The sequence below is a fragment of the Lampetra planeri genome, chromosome 31, assembly GCF_965212315.1.
Source record: "Lampetra planeri chromosome 31, kcLamPlan1.2.h2, whole genome shotgun sequence".
Taxonomy (NCBI): Eukaryota; Metazoa; Chordata; class Hyperoartia; order Petromyzontiformes; family Petromyzontidae; genus Lampetra; species Lampetra planeri.
Genome location: NC_136137.1, coordinates 7,424,051 through 7,445,943, shown reverse-complemented (window position 1 = coordinate 7,445,943; position 21,893 = coordinate 7,424,051). Strand labels below are relative to the sequence as shown.

General features: G+C 44.0%; 1 protein-coding gene across 15 annotated transcripts in view; it reads left to right on the top strand.

Moving 5' to 3' along the window:
• LOC144729166 (histone-lysine N-methyltransferase 2C-like) overlaps positions 1 to 21,893 on the top strand; it is a 161,118-nt gene that overhangs the window by 73,945 nt on the left and 65,280 nt on the right. For all 15 annotated transcript variants that reach the window (XM_078609174.1, XM_078609183.1, XM_078609184.1 and 12 more), the window contains 5 exons: positions 2,435 to 2,529; positions 15,807 to 15,916; positions 17,744 to 17,906; positions 18,562 to 18,733; positions 20,380 to 20,494. In XM_078609174.1, the coding sequence (XP_078465300.1) occupies positions 2,435 to 2,529; positions 15,807 to 15,916; positions 17,744 to 17,906; positions 18,562 to 18,733; positions 20,380 to 20,494 (655 nt within the window). The remainder of the gene's footprint in view (positions 1 to 2,434; positions 2,530 to 15,806; positions 15,917 to 17,743; positions 17,907 to 18,561; positions 18,734 to 20,379; positions 20,495 to 21,893) is intronic.

The window sequence follows — 21,893 nt, the reverse complement described above, 5'->3', positions numbered from 1 at the left end:
GTAATATTTTTGGTTTGTGCTGTCCGAGACCATCAATTTTCTCTTATTTTGAGGACTTGGTTTAATCGAGAGTTGCTGCTCATATTTGCATTTCCAGCTCGGCGCTTTGACGTGGTGGTAGCGTCTTGAACGGTGGCTTTGCTGGCTTGGAGGGCAAATTTATTGGCCGTGTCAAGAGACACTGAGCCGGCACTGCTGAGAATGCTGGGTGTTTAAGCCCTGGGGACCGTGGCTGTCGAAGGGCGCATCATTGTTGTTTCAAAAGCAAACCACTGACTATGTAAACTAGCTCTGTGGCAAGTGCGCTCACACACCGGCTATTCCCGGCCAAGCGTATAACGTCAATAATAATAAACGTCATAATTATTGGGCAGTTAATGGTCAGGTGCTTTACCTATAACAGCAGCGTGCGCTGAAGGTTTTGGGTGTAACTCGATGCCTGCAGTTGGCTCTCGGCTTAGGTTCGATGGGCTGTTTTGGTTGGAGAGAGGCCAAGCATGCCATGAGTGTTCGTCCACGTATATGCGTGCGTATACTTATGTGTGGAGGGTGTGTGCGTATGTGGCTGTGCCTGCGTGCTTGTACTTGTGTGTGTGTGGGGGGGGGTATGCGTGTGTACATACTATTGTAGCAGTGCCTTTGCTCATTTTTCTTGGCACATGCGTGTGGGTGTACGTGTGAATGTGTGTGCGCGGACATACCTGGGGAGCGGTTAGCTTAGTCATGGTTAGCACACAGTGCTACAAACCCGACAACCCAAGTTCCAATTCCTGGCCGCAGCTGACATCAGTGGCATATGTATATGATTTGATCCTGGGCCTCTACCCTAGTACGACTCAGCTTTAAATGAGTAGCTGGTGGGGTGTGCTAACATCAGCACTCGGGATACAAAGGCAGGTAGTTGTGACGCTGCCCACCTCACCCCATCAAGCGCCGTGCCAGTCTTGATAGGCGCTCGCCAACAGCACTGGCACCAACCGTCAGTTCAGGATAAAGGGAGATCGTTGTCTTTGGGCATTCGTGTCGGGAGAGCTGTCACAGTGGATAATGTCAGCGCCCTTCGTTACGATCCCAAATAATCTGGGTTCGATTTCTGGCCATGATGCACATCAGGCTTGGGGCTCCGCGAGGTTGACTTAACCTGAAATAAAAAGCTGGTATGTTGTGTGTGCCCACATCACATCAGCACTAAATTAGACAAAGGTGCGGCTACAAGTGTGTGACTGGCCACACCAACAACGCATGCATCTTGTAGCCATTATACAGTAACTATTCATCGCTTAATGAGTTAAAATATATTCATACACTCGCAATACAATTGTCAATTCGTGCGTGTCATAATACTGTTAATTTAGTTTTGCACACCATGTATATATTGGCTTCACGTAACCTCTGCTGCCACGAGAGGCCACTACATTTATCACAATAGAAGAGAACACACAATTTAAACTAAAATTGAATTGCAACCCTACATTCTTCCAGCTCATCAAATCACAAGGATGGAGGAATCATGACACCTCTACTAACCACCTTAACTAACAGCACGAGATTCACAAATGTTATTACGAAGAATTATACATCTCAAAGACTTGCACAGAAAATGAGTTATATTGTGTGTTGGAAGCACACAATACCATAAAAGATATGTGGTCATCGGTGTGGCTGTCCACTGGACTTTTTTCACATTAAAATTCAGCAATTCTCCTTGGTGCCACTGCAGCGAGCGTAAAGACTGTTTTGGGGCTGGTACGCGGGAGAGCACAATCAATAAATTAATCGACGTGCATTTGCGAGTCGTACTGCACGCATCTGAAGAGCCATGCAACATGGTTACGCAGCCGCTGAAGAAGCTCTGCACTCGCAGCGTTTGCCTGCTCCTCGTTTTAATAAGGCTTCACGTGTATTTGTGTTGCCCCCTTCTGCTCCTGCTGCTGCTGTTGCTGCTGTTTGCTGCTGCTGCTGCTGTTTGCTGCTCCTGCTGCTGCTGCTGTTTGCTGCTCCTGCTGTTGCTGCTGTTTGCTGCTGCTGCTGTTTGCTGCTGCTGCTGTTTGCTGCTGTTTGCTGCTGCTGCTGTTTGCTGCTGCTGTTTGCTGCTGCTGCTGCTGTTTGCTGCTGCTGCTGTTTGCTGCTGCTGCTGTTGCTGCTGTTTGCTGCTGCTGCTGCTGCTGCTGCTGTTTGCTGCTGCTGCTGTTTGCTGCTGCTGCTGCTCCTGCTGCTGTTGTTGCTGCTGTTTGCTGCTGCTGCTGTTTGCTGCTGCTGCTGTTTGCTGCTGCTGCTGTTTGCTGCTGCTGCTGTTTGCTGCTGCTGCTGTTTGCTGCTGCTGCTGTTTGCTGCTGCTGCTGTTTGCTGCTGCTGCTGCTGTTTGCTGCTGCTGCTGCTGTTTGCTGCTGCTGCTGTTTGCTGCTGCTGTTGCTGCTGTTTGCTGCTGCTGTAGCCGAACGCCGGCACAGGCGCTCAGTGCCCTTGAGGAGCTGCAGCGCGTGGGACTTCCGGATGATGTCGCCATCCGGGACCTGCTCAAGCCCACGGGTAATGACACATCACCGTACGTTCGCGTGTGACTTGGAGAGGCCACAGCAGAAGAAAACGAATATCTCCTTCATGTTTGTAGATAGCTGCCCAGGCTGGGTGTGTGTGTGTGCGCGATAGTGTAGCTCATAATCAACGATTTTTGGGTTTAGATCGCGTTATTTATAAATGTGTCGTAACCCTCCACCACCCGACACGGCCAATCAGTAAAAAAGTGTCACGTTGACAAAAGACAAATAGTTCACTGCTTTAGCCCACCGGTGTGTTGAAGCGTGAAACCACAACATTTACAATTTGAGTACGACGTTTCGCTGGTAATTGCATCCAGCATCATCGGGCAATTCGCCAGAATGGTGAGGCTCTGCTGTGTCTCCCGTTCTTATATAGAGCAGCAGCAGGGTGACGTCATCATTAACTCATTAACTCATCAGGTGCAAAGATTTGAGGGGGGGGGTTATTGTAATTATATACTTGATTAGTAATAAGGCTATTGTTACGATGCGAGTTGTAGATTAGTAATCATTTGGAATGTGTTCTATTGTGATTATGCTACATTAATAATCAGTTAGTGCTTGTTTCCCTTATAAGGAATTGTAATGCATCTTATTTAATAATACGCTTCCAGGCCGCACTAAGCCTGTAGCTGTCTGAGCGATTAAAGTTATTTCTGTTTCTCTCAATCTCAATGGATTCTCTAATTAGTCTTTGCCAGTAGTAACTAGTTTTACACAACACTTCAACGTTGTCAAAATCAATTGAGTGTCCCTGTTGACAAGCATGTTCTGCCACTGCCGACAGTTGTGTTTGCGATAGTTTAATATTTCTCTGGTGTTCTTTTAGTCTTACACTAACGTTACGCCCTGTCTGTCCAATATAGCATCTGCCACATACACAATTAATCCGATATACACCTTCTGTTGATAATTTAGGTAATTCGTCTTTAGTGCACGTTACTAATTGTTGAATTTTGTGTACTGTACCAAATCTTACTGTAATGTTTTGCTTTTGCAAAACACGGGCTAATTTGTCAGTTACTCCTGAGATAAATGGTATTTTTATTGTTTTAATAATCTGATCGCTTTCAGCAGTGTTGCTTTGCGATCGTGATTTGGCATTTAGTGCTCTGTTAATTTGAGCATTATTGTAGCCATTCTGTCTTAGTGCTTCTTTAACATGTTTAATCTCTCTCACTAGACTTTCATCATCTGACACTGTTTTAGCCCGATGTATGAGCGTCTTGATTAGAGAGGATTTCTGAGCTGGGTGATGATGCGATTTCGCATTCAGATAGGCATCAGTGTGCGTTTGCTTTCTGTAAACGCTGTGTGTTATTTTACCATTTAGGCCATGCCCAAGTAAAATATCCAGGAACGGGAGTGTGTTATTCACCTCCATTTCCATGGTGAACTGAATGGCCGGGTTTTGTGCATTGAGATGATTTAGAAAATCGTTAAGTGTATCTTTACCATGTGGCCAGACAACCAAAGTGTCATCCACATATCTAAACCAAAAGGATGGTTTTAATGTGCTCGAGGCAAGTGCTCTGGTTTCAAAGTTTTCCATGTACAAATTTGCTATAGCAGGAGATAAAGGAGAGCCCATTGCTGCTCCCTCCCTTTGTTTAAAGAATTCACCTCTCCATAAGAAGTAAGTGTTATTTAAACAATGGTCAGCGAGTTTCGGAATATCTTTTGGTAAATCTGTATTCTTTACCAGTGTATCAAGTAATTTAAGCGACTCGCTCACTGGAACCTTAGTGAATAGCGAAATCACATCAAAACTCACCAAAATATCATTAGGGTTAAGCTTAATATCTTTGATCATATTCACAAGATGTTCTGAATTTCTTATGAATGATGATGTCCTACCGATGTAGGGCTGTATTTGTTTAGTTACATATTTTGCTAATTTATATGTGGCAGAGCCAATTGTACTGACTATGGGTCGTAAAGGGATGCCGATTTTATGGATCTTTGGTAGCCCATACAGTCTAGGTGGTTTTGAAGCCCTTGGCTTAATTAGGAATTGCTCATTTTTTGGGATTAATGAATTTGCAATGATTGCAGTAGTCTTACGTTCCAGAGTATTAGTTGGATCTCGTTTAATTTTAATGTAGGTACTTTCCTCTAATAAATCTTTAATTTTATTATCATAATCGGCTCGTGACATCACTACAGTAGTGCGGCCCTTATCCGCTGCTAGGATTTGAATATCTTTATTTAGACGAAGCTCTCTTAAGGCTTTTGCCTCGTTCGAGCTAATATTTACTTTCGGTATTTTACTATTCTCAATTATTTTGGCAACCTCGTGTCTAGTCATCTCTGCCTCATTATGTGGAAGAAGTCTTACTGCTGATTCTACCTCAGCAATTATCTCATCCACTGGAATTGTGCGTGGGGTAACGGCAAAGTTAAGGCCTTTAGAAAGGACAGAAATCATGTCAGTGGTTAAATTAGTGTTAGTCAAGTTCATTACGGTTTTGTTTTTAAATTGTTCGTTTTTAATAGGGATTTGTTTATTGTAAAGTCTAGAAAATTTGTTAATTTGGTTAGCATTTGTTAGATTAAACACATTATCAGCCGATTGTTGTGTTATAGTATCGATTATATTCCAATCATGCATGGACACACTATTGCTTATATTTAAATGTAAATGCTTTAGCGATTCAGAAATGCTGGATAATTCACTCCTGTTGTGTTGTATTCTCTCTATTAATAATAATTCGCTAGCTTTGTGTAGTATTTTGTTAGCTTTAGAAGACTTTATGTGATGTGTTATTTTAACTGCGTTTGGTATTACCTTCGAATCTCTGCACCTTTTGAGGAACGCCAATGAAGATATCAATTTCATCCGCTTAATGCGGAGCTTCTCCAATTTTCTGGTTTTAAGAAAAGTATCCTCCCCATAGAGGTTAGTCAGTTTAACACGTAGGCTTTCGCGACCAATATTGTTCATAATCAACGATTTTTGGGTTTAGATCGCGTTATTTATAAATGTGTCGTAACCCTCCACCACCCGACACGGCCAATCAGTAAAAAAGTGTCACGTTGACAAAAGACAAATAGTTCACTGCTTTAGCCCACCGGTGTGTTGAAGCGTGAAACCACAACATTTACAATTTGAGTACGACGTTTCGCTGGTAATTGCATCCAGCATCATCGGGCAATTCGCCAGAATGGTGAGGCTCTGCTGTGTCTCCCGTTCTTATATAGAGCAGCAGCAGGGTGACGTCATCATTAACTCATTAACTCATCAGGTGCAAAGATTTGAGGGGGGGGGTTATTGTAATTATATACTTGATTAGTAATAAGGCTATTGTTACGATGCGAGTTGTAGATTAGTAATCATTTGGAATGTGTTCTATTGTGATTATGCTACATTAATAATCAGTTAGTGCTTGTTTCCCTTATAAGGAATTGTAATGCATCTTATTTAATAATACGCTTCCAGGCCGCACTAAGCCTGTAGCTGTCTGAGCGATTAAAGTTATTTCTGTTTCTCTCAATCTCAATGGATTCTCTAATTAGTCTTTGCCAGTAGTAACTAGTTTTACACAACACTTCAACGTTGTCAAAATCAATTGAGTGTCCCTGTTGACAAGCATGTTCTGCCACTGCCGACAGTTGTGTTTGCGATAGTTTAATATTTCTCTGGTGTTCTTTTAGTCTTACACTAACGTTACGCCCTGTCTGTCCAATATAGCATCTGCCACATACACAATTAATCCGATATACACCTTCTGTTGATAATTTAGGTAATTCGTCTTTAGTGCACGTTACTAATTGTTGAATTTTGTGTACTGTACCAAATCTTACTGTAATGTTTTGCTTTTGCAAAACACGGGCTAATTTGTCAGTTACTCCTGAGATAAATGGTATTTTTATTGTTTTAATAATCTGATCGCTTTCAGCAGTGTTGCTTTGCGATCGTGATTTGGCATTTAGTGCTCTGTTAATTTGAGCATTATTGTAGCCATTCTGTCTTAGTGCTTCTTTAACATGTTTAATCTCTCTCACTAGACTTTCATCATCTGACACTGTTTTAGCCCGATGTATGAGCGTCTTGATTAGAGAGGATTTCTGAGCTGGGTGATGATGCGATTTCGCATTCAGATAGGCATCAGTGTGCGTTTGCTTTCTGTAAACGCTGTGTGTTATTTTACCATTTAGGCCATGCCCAAGTAAAATATCCAGGAACGGGAGTGTGTTATTCACCTCCATTTCCATGGTGAACTGAATGGCCGGGTTTTGTGCATTGAGATGATTTAGAAAATCGTTAAGTGTATCTTTACCATGTGGCCAGACAACCAAAGTGTCATCCACATATCTCAAATCTTTGCACCTGATGAGTTAATGAGTTAATGATGACGTCACCCTGCTGCTGCTCTATATAAGAACGGGAGACACAGCAGAGCCTCACCATTCTGGCGAATTGCCCGATGATGCTGGATGCAATTACCAGCGAAACGTCGTACTCAAATTGTAAATGTTGTGGTTTCACGCTTCAACACACCGGTGGGCTAAAGCAGTGAACTATTTGTCTTTTGTCAACGTGACACTTTTTTACTGATTGGCCGTGTCGGGTGGTGGAGGGTTACGACACATTTATAAATAACGCGATCTAAACCCAAAAATCGTTGATTATGAACAATATTGGTCGCGAAAGCCTACGTGTTAAACTGACTAACCTCTATGGGGAGGATACTTTTCTTAAAACCAGAAAATTGGAGAAGCTCCGCATTAAGCGGATGAAATTGATATCTTCATTGGCGTTCCTCAAAAGGTGCAGAGATTCGAAGGTAATACCAAACGCAGTTAAAATAACACATCACATAAAGTCTTCTAAAGCTAACAAAATACTACACAAAGCTAGCGAATTATTATTAATAGAGAGAATACAACACAACAGGAGTGAATTATCCAGCATTTCTGAATCGCTAAAGCATTTACATTTAAATATAAGCAATAGTGTGTCCATGCATGATTGGAATATAATCGATACTATAACACAACAATCGGCTGATAATGTGTTTAATCTAACAAATGCTAACCAAATTAACAAATTTTCTAGACTTTACAATAAACAAATCCCTATTAAAAACGAACAATTTAAAAACAAAACCGTAATGAACTTGACTAACACTAATTTAACCACTGACATGATTTCTGTCCTTTCTAAAGGCCTTAACTTTGCCGTTACCCCACGCACAATTCCAGTGGATGAGATAATTGCTGAGGTAGAATCAGCAGTAAGACTTCTTCCACATAATGAGGCAGAGATGACTAGACACGAGGTTGCCAAAATAATTGAGAATAGTAAAATACCGAAAGTAAATATTAGCTCGAACGAGGCAAAAGCCTTAAGAGAGCTTCGTCTAAATAAAGATATTCAAATCCTAGCAGCGGATAAGGGCCGCACTACTGTAGTGATGTCACGAGCCGATTATGATAATAAAATTAAAGATTTATTAGAGGAAAGTACCTACATTAAAATTAAACGAGATCCAACTAATACTCTGGAACGTAAGACTACTGCAATCATTGCAAATTCATTAATCCCAAAAAATGAGCAATTCCTAATTAAGCCAAGGGCTTCAAAACCACCTAGACTGTATGGGCTACCAAAGATCCATAAAATCGGCATCCCTTTACGACCCATAGTCAGTACAATTGGCTCTGCCACATATAAATTAGCAAAATATGTAACTAAACAAATACAGCCCTACATCGGTAGGACATCATCATTCATAAGAAATTCAGAACATCTTGTGAATATGATCAAAGATATTAAGCTTAACCCTAATGATATTTTGGTGAGTTTTGATGTGATTTCGCTATTCACTAAGGTTCCAGTGAGCGAGTCGCTTAAATTACTTGATACACTGGTAAAGAATACAGATTTACCAAAAGATATTCCGAAACTCGCTGACCATTGTTTAAATAACACTTACTTCTTATGGAGAGGTGAATTCTTTAAACAAAGGGAGGGAGCAGCAATGGGCTCTCCTTTATCTCCTGCTATAGCAAATTTGTACATGGAAAACTTTGAAACCAGAGCACTTGCCTCGAGCACATTAAAACCATCCTTTTGGTTTAGATATGTGGATGACACTTTGGTTGTCTGGCCACATGGTAAAGATACACTTAACGATTTTCTAAATCATCTCAATGCACAAAACCCGGCCATTCAGTTCACCATGGAAATGGAGGTGAATAACACACTCCCGTTCCTGGATATTTTACTTGGGCATGGCCTAAATGGTAAAATAACACACAGCGTTTACAGAAAGCAAACGCACACTGATGCCTATCTGAATGCGAAATCGCATCATCACCCAGCTCAGAAATCCTCTCTAATCAAGACGCTCATACATCGGGCTAAAACAGTGTCAGATGATGAAAGTCTAGTGAGAGAGATTAAACATGTTAAAGAAGCACTAAGACAGAATGGCTACAATAATGCTCAAATTAACAGAGCACTAAATGCCAAATCACGATCGCAAAGCAACACTGCTGAAAGCGATCAGATTATTAAAACAATAAAAATACCATTTATCTCAGGAGTAACTGACAAATTAGCCCGTGTTTTGCAAAAGCAAAACATTACAGTAAGATTTGGTACAGTACACAAAATTCAACAATTAGTAACGTGCACTAAAGACGAATTACCTAAATTATCAACAGAAGGTGTATATCGGATTAATTGTGTATGTGGCAGATGCTATATTGGACAGACAGGGCGTAACGTTAGTGTAAGACTAAAAGAACACCAGAGAAATATTAAACTATCGCAAACACAACTGTCGGCAGTGGCAGAACATGCTTGTCAACAGGGACACTCAATTGATTTTGACAACGTTGAAGTGTTGTGTAAAACTAGTTACTACTGGCAAAGACTAATTAGAGAATCCATTGAGATTGAGAGAAACAGAAATAACTTTAATCGCTCAGACAGCTACAGGCTTAGTGCGGCCTGGAAGCGTATTATTAAATAAGATGCATTACAATTCCTTATAAGGGAAACAAGCACTAACTGATTATTAATGTAGCATAATCACAATAGAACACATTCCAAATGATTACTAATCTACAACTCGCATCGTAACAATAGCCTTATTACTAATCAAGTATATAATTACAATAACCCCCCCCCTCAAATCTTTGCACCTGATGAGTTAATGAGTTAATGATGACGTCACCCTGCTGCTGCTCTATATAAGAACGGGAGACACAGCAGAGCCTCACCATTCTGGCGAATTGCCCGATGATGCTGGATGCAATTACCAGCGAAACGTCGTACTCAAATTGTAAATGTTGTGGTTTCACGCTTCAACACACCGGTGGGCTAAAGCAGTGAACTATTTGTCTTTTGTCAACGTGACACTTTTTTACTGATTGGCCGTGTCGGGTGGTGGAGGGTTACGACACATTTATAAATAACGCGATCTAAACCCAAAAATCGTTGATTATGAACAATATTGGTCGCGAAAGCCTACGTGTTAAACTGACTAACCTCTATGGGGAGGATACTTTTCTTAAAACCAGAAAATTGGAGAAGCTCCGCATTAAGCGGATGAAATTGATATCTTCATTGGCGTTCCTCAAAAGGTGCAGAGATTCGAAGGTAATACCAAACGCAGTTAAAATAACACATCACATAAAGTCTTCTAAAGCTAACAAAATACTACACAAAGCTAGCGAATTATTATTAATAGAGAGAATACAACACAACAGGAGTGAATTATCCAGCATTTCTGAATCGCTAAAGCATTTACATTTAAATATAAGCAATAGTGTGTCCATGCATGATTGGAATATAATCGATACTATAACACAACAATCGGCTGATAATGTGTTTAATCTAACAAATGCTAACCAAATTAACAAATTTTCTAGACTTTACAATAAACAAATCCCTATTAAAAACGAACAATTTAAAAACAAAACCGTAATGAACTTGACTAACACTAATTTAACCACTGACATGATTTCTGTCCTTTCTAAAGGCCTTAACTTTGCCGTTACCCCACGCACAATTCCAGTGGATGAGATAATTGCTGAGGTAGAATCAGCAGTAAGACTTCTTCCACATAATGAGGCAGAGATGACTAGACACGAGGTTGCCAAAATAATTGAGAATAGTAAAATACCGAAAGTAAATATTAGCTCGAACGAGGCAAAAGCCTTAAGAGAGCTTCGTCTAAATAAAGATATTCAAATCCTAGCAGCGGATAAGGGCCGCACTACTGTAGTGATGTCACGAGCCGATTATGATAATAAAATTAAAGATTTATTAGAGGAAAGTACCTACATTAAAATTAAACGAGATCCAACTAATACTCTGGAACGTAAGACTACTGCAATCATTGCAAATTCATTAATCCCAAAAAATGAGCAATTCCTAATTAAGCCAAGGGCTTCAAAACCACCTAGACTGTATGGGCTACCAAAGATCCATAAAATCGGCATCCCTTTACGACCCATAGTCAGTACAATTGGCTCTGCCACATATAAATTAGCAAAATATGTAACTAAACAAATACAGCCCTACATCGGTAGGACATCATCATTCATAAGAAATTCAGAACATCTTGTGAATATGATCAAAGATATTAAGCTTAACCCTAATGATATTTTGGTGAGTTTTGATGTGATTTCGCTATTCACTAAGGTTCCAGTGAGCGAGTCGCTTAAATTACTTGATACACTGGTAAAGAATACAGATTTACCAAAAGATATTCCGAAACTCGCTGACCATTGTTTAAATAACACTTACTTCTTATGGAGAGGTGAATTCTTTAAACAAAGGGAGGGAGCAGCAATGGGCTCTCCTTTATCTCCTGCTATAGCAAATTTGTACATGGAAAACTTTGAAACCAGAGCACTTGCCTCGAGCACATTAAAACCATCCTTTTGGTTTAGATATGTGGATGACACTTTGGTTGTCTGGCCACATGGTAAAGATACACTTAACGATTTTCTAAATCATCTCAATGCACAAAACCCGGCCATTCAGTTCACCATGGAAATGGAGGTGAATAACACACTCCCGTTCCTGGATATTTTACTTGGGCATGGCCTAAATGGTAAAATAACACACAGCGTTTACAGAAAGCAAACGCACACTGATGCCTATCTGAATGCGAAATCGCATCATCACCCAGCTCAGAAATCCTCTCTAATCAAGACGCTCATACATCGGGCTAAAACAGTGTCAGATGATGAAAGTCTAGTGAGAGAGATTAAACATGTTAAAGAAGCACTAAGACAGAATGGCTACAATAATGCTCAAATTAACAGAGCACTAAATGCCAAATCACGATCGCAAAGCAACACTGCTGAAAGCGATCAGATTATTAAAACAATAAAAATACCATTTATCTCAGGAGTAACTGACAAATTAGCCCGTGTTTTGCAAAAGCAAAACATTACAGTAAGATTTGGTACAGTACACAAAATTCAACAATTAGTAACGTGCACTAAAGACGAATTACCTAAATTATCAACAGAAGGTGTATATCGGATTAATTGTGTATGTGGCAGATGCTATATTGGACAGACAGGGCGTAACGTTAGTGTAAGACTAAAAGAACACCAGAGAAATATTAAACTATCGCAAACACAACTGTCGGCAGTGGCAGAACATGCTTGTCAACAGGGACACTCAATTGATTTTGACAACGTTGAAGTGTTGTGTAAAACTAGTTACTACTGGCAAAGACTAATTAGAGAATCCATTGAGATTGAGAGAAACAGAAATAACTTTAATCGCTCAGACAGCTACAGGCTTAGTGCGGCCTGGAAGCGTATTATTAAATAAGATGCATTACAATTCCTTATAAGGGAAACAAGCACTAACTGATTATTAATGTAGCATAATCACAATAGAACACATTCCAAATGATTACTAATCTACAACTCGCATCGTAACAATAGCCTTATTACTAATCAAGTATATAATTACAATAACCCCCCCCCTCAAATCTTTGCACCTGATGAGTTAATGAGTTAATGATGACGTCACCCTGCTGCTGCTCTATATAAGAACGGGAGACACAGCAGAGCCTCACCATTCTGGCGAATTGCCCGATGATGCTGGATGCAATTACCAGCGAAACGTCGTACTCAAATTGTAAATGTTGTGGTTTCACGCTTCAACACACCGGTGGGCTAAAGCAGTGAACTATTTGTCTTTTGTCAACGTGACACTTTTTTACTGATTGGCCGTGTCGGGTGGTGGAGGGTTACGACACATTTATAAATAACGCGATCTAAACCCAAAAATCGTTGATTATGAACAATATTGGTCGCGAAAGCCTACGTGTTAAACTGATAGTGTAGCTGTTGGCACACTGCCTTACGAACCCGGCATCCCGAGTTTGATTCCCGCTCGCGGTCAAACCCATGACGATTATCTAATCCGCTCATGGGCCTCACTTCCGTCGACTTACCTGGTGTAGTGTGTAAACATCGCCACTGGGCAGACAAGGACGGCCGGGCATGGTGCTGGCCACCCACCCCCTCGTGTGCCATGCCGGCCTTCATCGGTGCTCCCTAACAGCCCTTGCCCCAACAGTGTGTTTTGGCTCTATGGGGGATCTTTGTTTGTCTCGCTGTCAATTTGATACCAATTTGATATTTCATTTGTGAGAAAAAGAATACAATTGAAAGGTAAACGAGTGGTGCGTAGGTTCTTGAGCGGTTTGTGCTGGACGGCCCCTCTGAAGTATTCTCGCATAGCACGGCGTGGTGTTGGGCACGATGGCCGGCATTTCACTCCATGTGCTGCGAGCTTCAGGAAATGAAAAGGAACTTTTTTTGAACCCCTGTGAAAAACAATCGGTGCACTCTTGAAACTCATGGTTGTGTGATTTAGCTAATTGTTTTTCTTTCCAACACAAAACAGCTCTTAAATTGCAGCTGCATATCTAGGCTCTATTTTTCGATTTAAAGCTTTCGTGACTACAGGAATTCATCTTCTTGGTTTTTTCGGTAAAGTCACGTAGAAGGGAAGTAATAAAATAATAAAAATAAAACATAATAAAACAATTCTCACGACGTTTCAGCCACAACGCAAGCAGCCGTCTTCAGGTAAAGAATGAGATCCTGTCAAGCTGGGAGCTTATATAGACGCTGAGTTGGGGGGGGGGGGTGTAAGAAGAGCACCTTAACAAAGGGATGTGCATATCAAGAGGCGTAGGAGGTGGGCGGGGGGGTTTCAAGGGAGGGGGCAGGGGGGGTAGCAATAACAAAGGGATGGAATGTTAAAGCAATGAAACATGTGAATGGGAGAGCGGTGACCGAACACTAACAGAGGAGCAAGTAATGCATTCCCTGTGGAGAACACAAGATACACAGTTAATGCCTGTGAGTGGATTGCGGACTGAAAGTCGCCGTAAACGTGAACAACAATCAGTTAAGATCCGAAATGGTTTATTACGTCCTTCCAATGATTGCTGAGCCCGAATCCATCTTCTCGGTTGAAATTGTCTCTGTGTTTGTATATGTGGATCGCCTCATGAACGAATCTCTCATGGTAGCCAGGTGGCTTGCAGAGAACCTCTGTCTTGGAGAAGTCAATGTCATGTGAGCCCACTGAATTGTAACAGTGATCTGGACGGCTGAGGTGTTTGTCCTACCGTGTTTCAGGTCTGCCTTATGTTCGCGGATGCGGTCCGAGACATGTCGTTTGGTTTCGCCAATGTAACTGCTACCACAGAGGCAACTTAGTTTGTAGACGCCAGGGTACTGTATGTCTGGAACCACGTCTTTTACAGACGGGACCAGATCACGGATTTTATGTACTGTGTTGAATCGGACTTGAATCTTGTGTTTAATCAGGATTTTGGAGATCTTTTTTGTGACCCCAGCAATGTAGGGTAAGGTGATGGTTTTGAAAGGCTCCTCAACAGGATTCTTCTTGATGGTTGGAGTGATGGCTTTACGGATTGTGTAGTCGGAGTAACCATTAGCCTTAAGAGCTTGGCGTACGTGTTTGAGTTCACTGGCAATGTGTTCCTGGTCGGAGATGCATTGGGCTCTATGGTATAGAGCAGGGGTCGGCAACCTACGGCTCCGGAGCCGCATGCGGCTCTTTACGGGCTGCTTCTTGACAATATGTACGTATGTACAGTATGTACTCAGATGCATTGCGGCTCTTGAAATACTGAATTTTGTACCGAATTGGAAAGAAATGGCTCTTCTTGTTATTTTGGTTGCCGACCCCTGGTATAGAGTCTTGATGAGGGAGTTCTTCTGGGATGGATGGTGGTGGGAATCCGGTTTTAGGTAGGCATCCGTATGGGTGGCTTTCCTGTAGACAGAATGGCTCATTGAACCATCAGGTCTCCTTTTAATTAGGCTCTGTTTCCATGTTCTCTGAATTGAGTTTCAAGCCCTGTTAATGAATAAAGACAGCATAGGTTACCTATCAGCAAGACCAAAGTTAATATTATTCTGTTTAATATTCTTGTAATAGCCAGCTTATCCTTACATAATTGTTTTTAGAAAATCTAATTGCCTTGAATTAGTTGTCCTTTACTGTTGCTCTTAGACAGCATTTGTGTTTGTTTCACAAATTCCCATCAGCAAGCTTTCACCTGTCCATGAATTATCACCGGAGTCAGTATTGTCACCTCTCGTCAGCGAGCCATTACACTGCGGGTGTATCCAATGGCCTCCATTCACCGAGCCGCTCGCCACTTCATCTGTCACACCTGCGTTTATTCACCGCCGTGACTTCAACGGCAACTTTTCACTTTTACCATCGCTGACAACCGGATCTGTCCATTTGGGGTCCTCCCAATATGAGCGAGCTTACTCCAGTCCACATGGCCTGGCGACGCCTTACGGCATCACTGTCGCTTTGTAACGACTCGCGATCGTGTCGTGACGTCGCGCCGCGTGCCACACGGCGTCGCGGTTGCATGGCAACGCCTCGCGGTCGTGTCATGGGGACGCGCCGCGTGCCACACTTCGTCGCCGTCGCTCGGTAACGACTCGCGGTCGTGTCATCGCGCCGCGTGCCACACGACGTCGGGGTTGCATGGCAACGCCTCGCGGCCATGTCGTGGCGTCGCGACGCGTGCCACACTTCGTCGCCATCGCTTGGTAACGCCTCGCGGTCATGTCGTGGCGTCGCGCAGCGTGCCACACTTCGTGGCTGTCGCTTGGTAGCGACTCGCGGTCGTGTTGTGGCGTCGCGACGGGTGCCACACGGCGTCGCTTAGTAACGGCTCGCGAACGTGTTGCGGCGTCGCGACGCGTGTCCTTGCGCAGGCCACTGCTGGGCGCACCACTGCTGCGCCGCCTGGTCGGAGGGCGTGTGCCTCTCCCCCGAGCTCGAGCTCATCAACGTGGACCGCGCCGTGCTGGCCGCCGTGAAGCAGGTGACAGATGCTCAAGACTCAACGCCGGTTCTGTGACCGGCATAACCACGCACCGTCACGCTGACGCCGGCACACCTGACGCCAGTGCCCTTGACACTGGCGGCTGAGCACAGGCACCGCTGAACCGCGTACATTGACCAAATATGCTGACACTGGAGCCCTATCGATGTGCATTATTGCTGGCAATGTAACCCTTACCCTGAAACCACACCAAGACATCGCAGACTCCAGACACTGCCGTATGACACACTTGACAGCGCACGCTGAGACCGGCGTGCACTTTTGTGTGGGACAAAGAGCACCGTTCTAATTTTGCACTTTTAAAACAATCACAGCACCCAAAGCTACGGTGCACTTCACCAGTGAGATCTTATACTCTCTACACCTGACTTGGTTTTCGTTGGCTCGGCTAAAGTAAAAGCCGCAGTGATGTGGCTGTCTTCAGAAAGGAATTGGCCTCACGTGAGTCGTGTTATGTGTTGTGTGTGGGGAGCGGTAGTGTAGCGGTTAGCACGCTGCGCTATGAACCCGGCGACCCGGCTAACACCGGTGACGATTATTTTATCCTGTTCTGGGCCTCCCCTAGGTCGACTCAGTCTCAAATGAGTACCTGGTGTGGTGTGTAAATATCGCCACTGGGGAGACAAAGGCGGTCAGGCATGGTGCTGGCCACCCACCCCCTCGTGTACTGTTCCAGACTTCATAGGTCCTCACTAACAGCACTTGCCCCTATAGTCTGTTAAGACTTTACGGGGATATTATTTGCGTGTGGAATTGGCCACAAATCCGCCATTATGTATTTATAGGTGCTCACAAAACAGCTTCGGATTGGATTGAGGCGTGTGTATATTTTCCCAGATCAGAGTTAAACAAAATCAAATCACTTTTGCATGTTTGTTTTTTCCCGAAAATTATCCAGGTGGCAACAATGGGTAGATACCCTATTGCATAATTTGGCTTATTTCAGCTCGGAGAAATAAAATATGGGGTTGATTGCCATGTCACAATCACTCCTATAGCTGCAGTTCACGCGAGTAAGGCATCGCTAGCACTCCTGGTGTGGATTAAAAGCAATTGAAGAAACTTCATAAGTAGTTCTCGCATATCTCCTTCCAGTGGCCATTTTCTAACTTTGTATGACAATACCCTGCATCTCTATGAGTGTTCCGAATTGGAAATATATTCTTTTCATGGCATCGCAAAGCACAGAGAGTACAGTTATAATCCAACTGTCTTTTTAATGCCAGGTTGCTTCTCTCATTGAGTGGTGGTGTGTGCTGGTGAAGGGAATGCACAAATGCTTTGAACCCTAACCCGGTCCCCGAGGCGAGGGTTTAACGATGAGTCGAGTGACACGGGTGTCATTACCAAACACCTGCAATTTTTGCAGCCTTTGCTTTCACCATCTTCAACGGTGCCTGAGTCAGGAGCACATCGTGCGAAAAAAGCTTCCTCGCAATACCAGAATAGGGGAGAGCTACATGGGAATACATCGTCTTGAGTGGTTACGATTATGCAACTGGCAAAAAACCGGGACATCACATATATATATAAACATACACCGTGCAATGCTATAATCTTCATACCTTTTGGGATTCTTGAGGTGAATTATTATTGCCCGAGGCTTATAGAGCAAAGACTAATTACTGAGATTCAAAATATATCAGCAGTGGCATAAGCCGTGGGAAACCATCTCTTGTATTTTTTTTCAATGATATCTTTGTACATTTTTTATGTAAAGTTACTGCCTTAACAGGACTTAAGCCAGCAGCCAGCGTTGCCCTAACACCCCCCTCCGCCCCCCCCCCCCCCCATCGTCTCGAGTAGCGCTGCCAGCACTGCCGCCGTCTGGGTGCCACCGTCAAGTGCTGGGTGGAGAGCTGCTCGCACATGTACCACTACCCGTGCGCCGCCGTGGCCGGCACCTTCCAGGACATCCGCTCCCTCGCGCTTCTCTGCCCCGACCACGTTCACCAGGCCGTGACCATCGGTGAGCGGTCCGAAAGTGTTGCCCCGCTCAGACGTGCTTCTATGGCGTCCCATTCCACGGTCCTTTCTCTTGAACACAAAAGGGCAGCCCCGTAGCACAATCGGCTTTAAAATTGGGGAGCTTCGAATGGACAGAGGGAGTCATAATGAAGGTATTTCTTATAAAGGAAACTCATGCGATTTAACTGATTAATAATCTACAGTACTATTTTATTACAATGAACTTCTCCGCCTCTGATCTCTGTATCTGATGGGTTCAGGGTGACGTCATCTTGCTCTATTTAAGACCGGAAACAGGTGGATTGCTTCACTATTCTGGTAAATCGGCCGATGATGCTGGACGTTATTACCAGCGAAACGTCGTACTACTCAAACTGTAAATGTTGTGGATTTACTCTCTAGCACACCGGTGGGCTGAAGTAGTAACTAATTGGCGCGTGACAAACCTTACTGGCTGTGTCGGGTGGTGGAGGGTTACGACACCTTTATACCCTACGCGATCTAACACAAAAAACCTCTTCAATAATATTGGTCGCGAAAGCCTAAGTGATAAACGGACAGAGGGAGCTCTGTCTCGTACATGAAGAGCAGTAATCTAATCTCGGTGGAACCTTGTGCGCGCGCGTGTGCGTTGCCGTGTTTGTGCCTGTGTGCAGCGGGCGAGGAGGCAAACTGCGTGGTGTGCGACCAGCCGGGCGAGCTGCACAATCAGCTGTTCTGCACCAGCTGCGGGCAGCACTACCACGGCCGCTGCCTCGAGATCGCGCCCAGCACCGCCATCCGCGCCGGATGGCAGTGCCCAGAGTGCAAGATCTGCCAGACCTGCAGGTCCGCACACTCACACGCACGCACACTCACACGCACGCACGCACACACGCACACATGTAGGAATGTGGGCGTGCGAGCACACGTGTGGGGGAGAGATAGCGCAGCGGTTAGCCCGCTGCATTATGAGCCCGGCATCCCGAGTTCCATCCCCGCTCACAGCTACCAACAGCAGTGATGATTATCTGAGCCGGTCCTGGGCCTCTCCTAGGTCGACTCAGCCTCAAGTGAGTACCTGGTACGATGTATCAAAATTTCCACTGTGGAGACAAAGGTGGCCTGGCGTGGTGTTGGCCACCCCACCCCTCCTCGTGTATCGTGCCTGTCTTCATAGGTGGTCGCTAACAGCACTTGCCCCAACAATATGAATAGACTACACGGGTATCTTTGGCTTTGTTACGGAGCTTTGTGCAATGGCGAGTGCATTTGCTATAATCGTCGCATCAACCTCCGACACCACAGCACTTCACTCCGTATTGGCGAATCGATGCTGTCGTTACGTGCGCGTCAGCTGAGTCAACTACGTTTTGATCCGTCGGTGATAGGCGGTCAATGTGTTATGTTACTTCCCCAATTTTTATTTTTAAACCACTATATCGAGATTTTTTATCTTTTTTTAGTTTGTGTATATATCCAAAGCCTTTAGTGCTAGTGATTTACTTTTAACCCAGAGAACAACTATGCGTCGGCAACTGTTAATCCGTGTCACATTCACAGCAAATAAGAAATGTATGTTAATGCAAATGACGGTCAAGGTCAAGACGTGAATGGGTTATCACGGCCAATGTTATTGATGCTAGCACACATCTCCCTTGTCTTCGAAGATCCAATCGCCTGCCCTCCTTGTGGACATCATTATTGTGAGGCGCCTGAGTGGTGGTTAGTATTGTGCTGTCCCATTTTGTAATTCAGCCACGGTCGGCAGAGGATCCCCTCAGTCCAGTGGCATGTCCAGCCAGTATGTGAGTTCTCCTAGATAACAGCTTCATAAAAAAAACTCGATCAATCCACTGCTGAATGAAGGCCTCCGCACATCGTCAACATCACTCACAGTATCGCGATGTCTACGGTCCATTTAGCTCCTGCAAACGAGCAAATGTCATTGTTTCCTTGCCAAGGTAGTCTCTCCTTTGGCTGCCATTTCATCGCCAGTCTCGTCCTTCGGCCGTCATCCGTTCCAGCAACACATTTTTCCCACTTTTATCACGATGCAATGTCTCTTCGTTGCATTTGGACAAATATCAAAAGGCAGGGAAAATAATGGGGAAGAAATACACGCCTGGGAATTAAACTGAGACACAGAAAGAGCAACGCACGCATCGTAGAACAAATCATATCATCGCTGAAGACACATGACTGTCTCAAGGGCTAGTTGCATCCCCAACAGACAACGGTGTAGTAGGAGGGATACAATGTAATCATAAAATTACCCAAGGCAGATTAGCCTCAAGGAAGCCACCAATGACATCGATAGATACGGGCAGAGCAGTGGCTCCTACTTTGCAATCTACCAGCCACCGCACCTACGATTCGCACGGTTGGCTACGTACGGTGCGAAAGAAGTTCAACAAGCATACATGCACCACACATCGTGCGGCATGAGTTTCGCGAAGTTAAGAGTGAGTGCAACGGTGCGGTTGTGAGTACAGGCAGCCGGGCGATGACAGCAAGATGTTGGTGTGCGACGCCTGCGACAAGGGCTTTCACACGTACTGCCTGCGACCCGCCATGCAGTCCATTCCCAAGAACACGTGGAAGTGCAAGGTGGGTAGCTGGGGCACGCACACGCTTGCACGCATGTGTGTGAACACGCACGACACCCACACGTGCGATCCCTTCCCCCCCCCCCCCCCCCGCTTATTTACCCAGGAAAGTCTCACCGAGTCTCAAGACTCCTTGAGCAGGAGGCTCCTGCCAAGTTTTATCAGTAGGGGGGCAATGCTGCTGCCGTGTGTGATCCCAATTGAGTAATTTGCAGGTAATTTTTCAGCATTGGGATGTTTGGCCAATACCAGTTACATTGTGTGTTTATTAAATGTTACTTTCGGAGGAAACCGGAGAACACGGACGAAATCCATGCAGAACAGGGGAATAGAGAGAGAGAACTTGCAAACTCTGTAGAGAAAATCGCCCGATTCAGGAATCGAACCCAGGTACTTCTTGCTATCAGGCACGAGTGTTACCATTGTTCCACCCTGCCACCCAATTCCTAAGCATCCGAGCCCGTTAATTCTACCTGGGCCGAGTGCAGGGAACTGAGCCTGGATTGCAGAAATGTGCAAAGGCGCAGCCATATTGTTAGGTTTTCGGTAAAGTCGTGTAGGTAAAAAATTAAAATTAATAAAAGTAAAATAAAATAAAAATCACAACGTTTCGGGGGCAACACAAGCTTCAGTCTTCAGGTGGAACCGTCACAGCACGATTGCTGTATCAAGTAAATGAGAGATTACAAGAGATACTACCCCGTATATATACGGGGTAGTATCTCTTGTAAACGTCGTCATTTTTATTTATTTTACTTTTATTAATTTTAATTTTTTACCTACGTGACTTTACCGAAAACCTAAGAATATGAAAGGCGCAGCCCTCGCGTTTGCCAGCTCATTGGCAATGCTGATGAAAGGCCCTCAACTGGAGGCGGTTCTAGCAAGCACCTCTTCAGGGTATATATGAATCTTCTCGTGCACAGGGGCCAGTTGTCATGGAAGAGGTGGCAGTCCACCGATACTTTACCCCTACTTTCAATACGAGGCAATTGAAACCTCGCAGTGGAGCACGAGCACAAGAAACAAAAACTCAATGGGCATCCGTCAATAATGCTACCGTATAGAGGGGGGAATAATTATATGATGGGTGACATTTTGGGCTAATGGCCCTGTTGTCATTGTCAAGAGCCCCTCTGCATTGATTAATGTGAGTTTTTTTGCTATTTTTTCTCTTAACTCGCGGTGACAGCACTGCTTTCGATGAGAGTGGAATTTCTTTCTGCCATTGATTTACTGCGGTTGCACAGTTGGAAAATAATTGGCGAGTAAAAAAGTTTTTAAAAAGTTCAAGTATACACAAACCCGACGCTTTGGCAGGCGCAACGATTGTATACATCCAGCGACTCAGGCGCCCGATTGCGTGCTCGTTAACAAAGCTTTCGCTTTGTTGGGGTTTT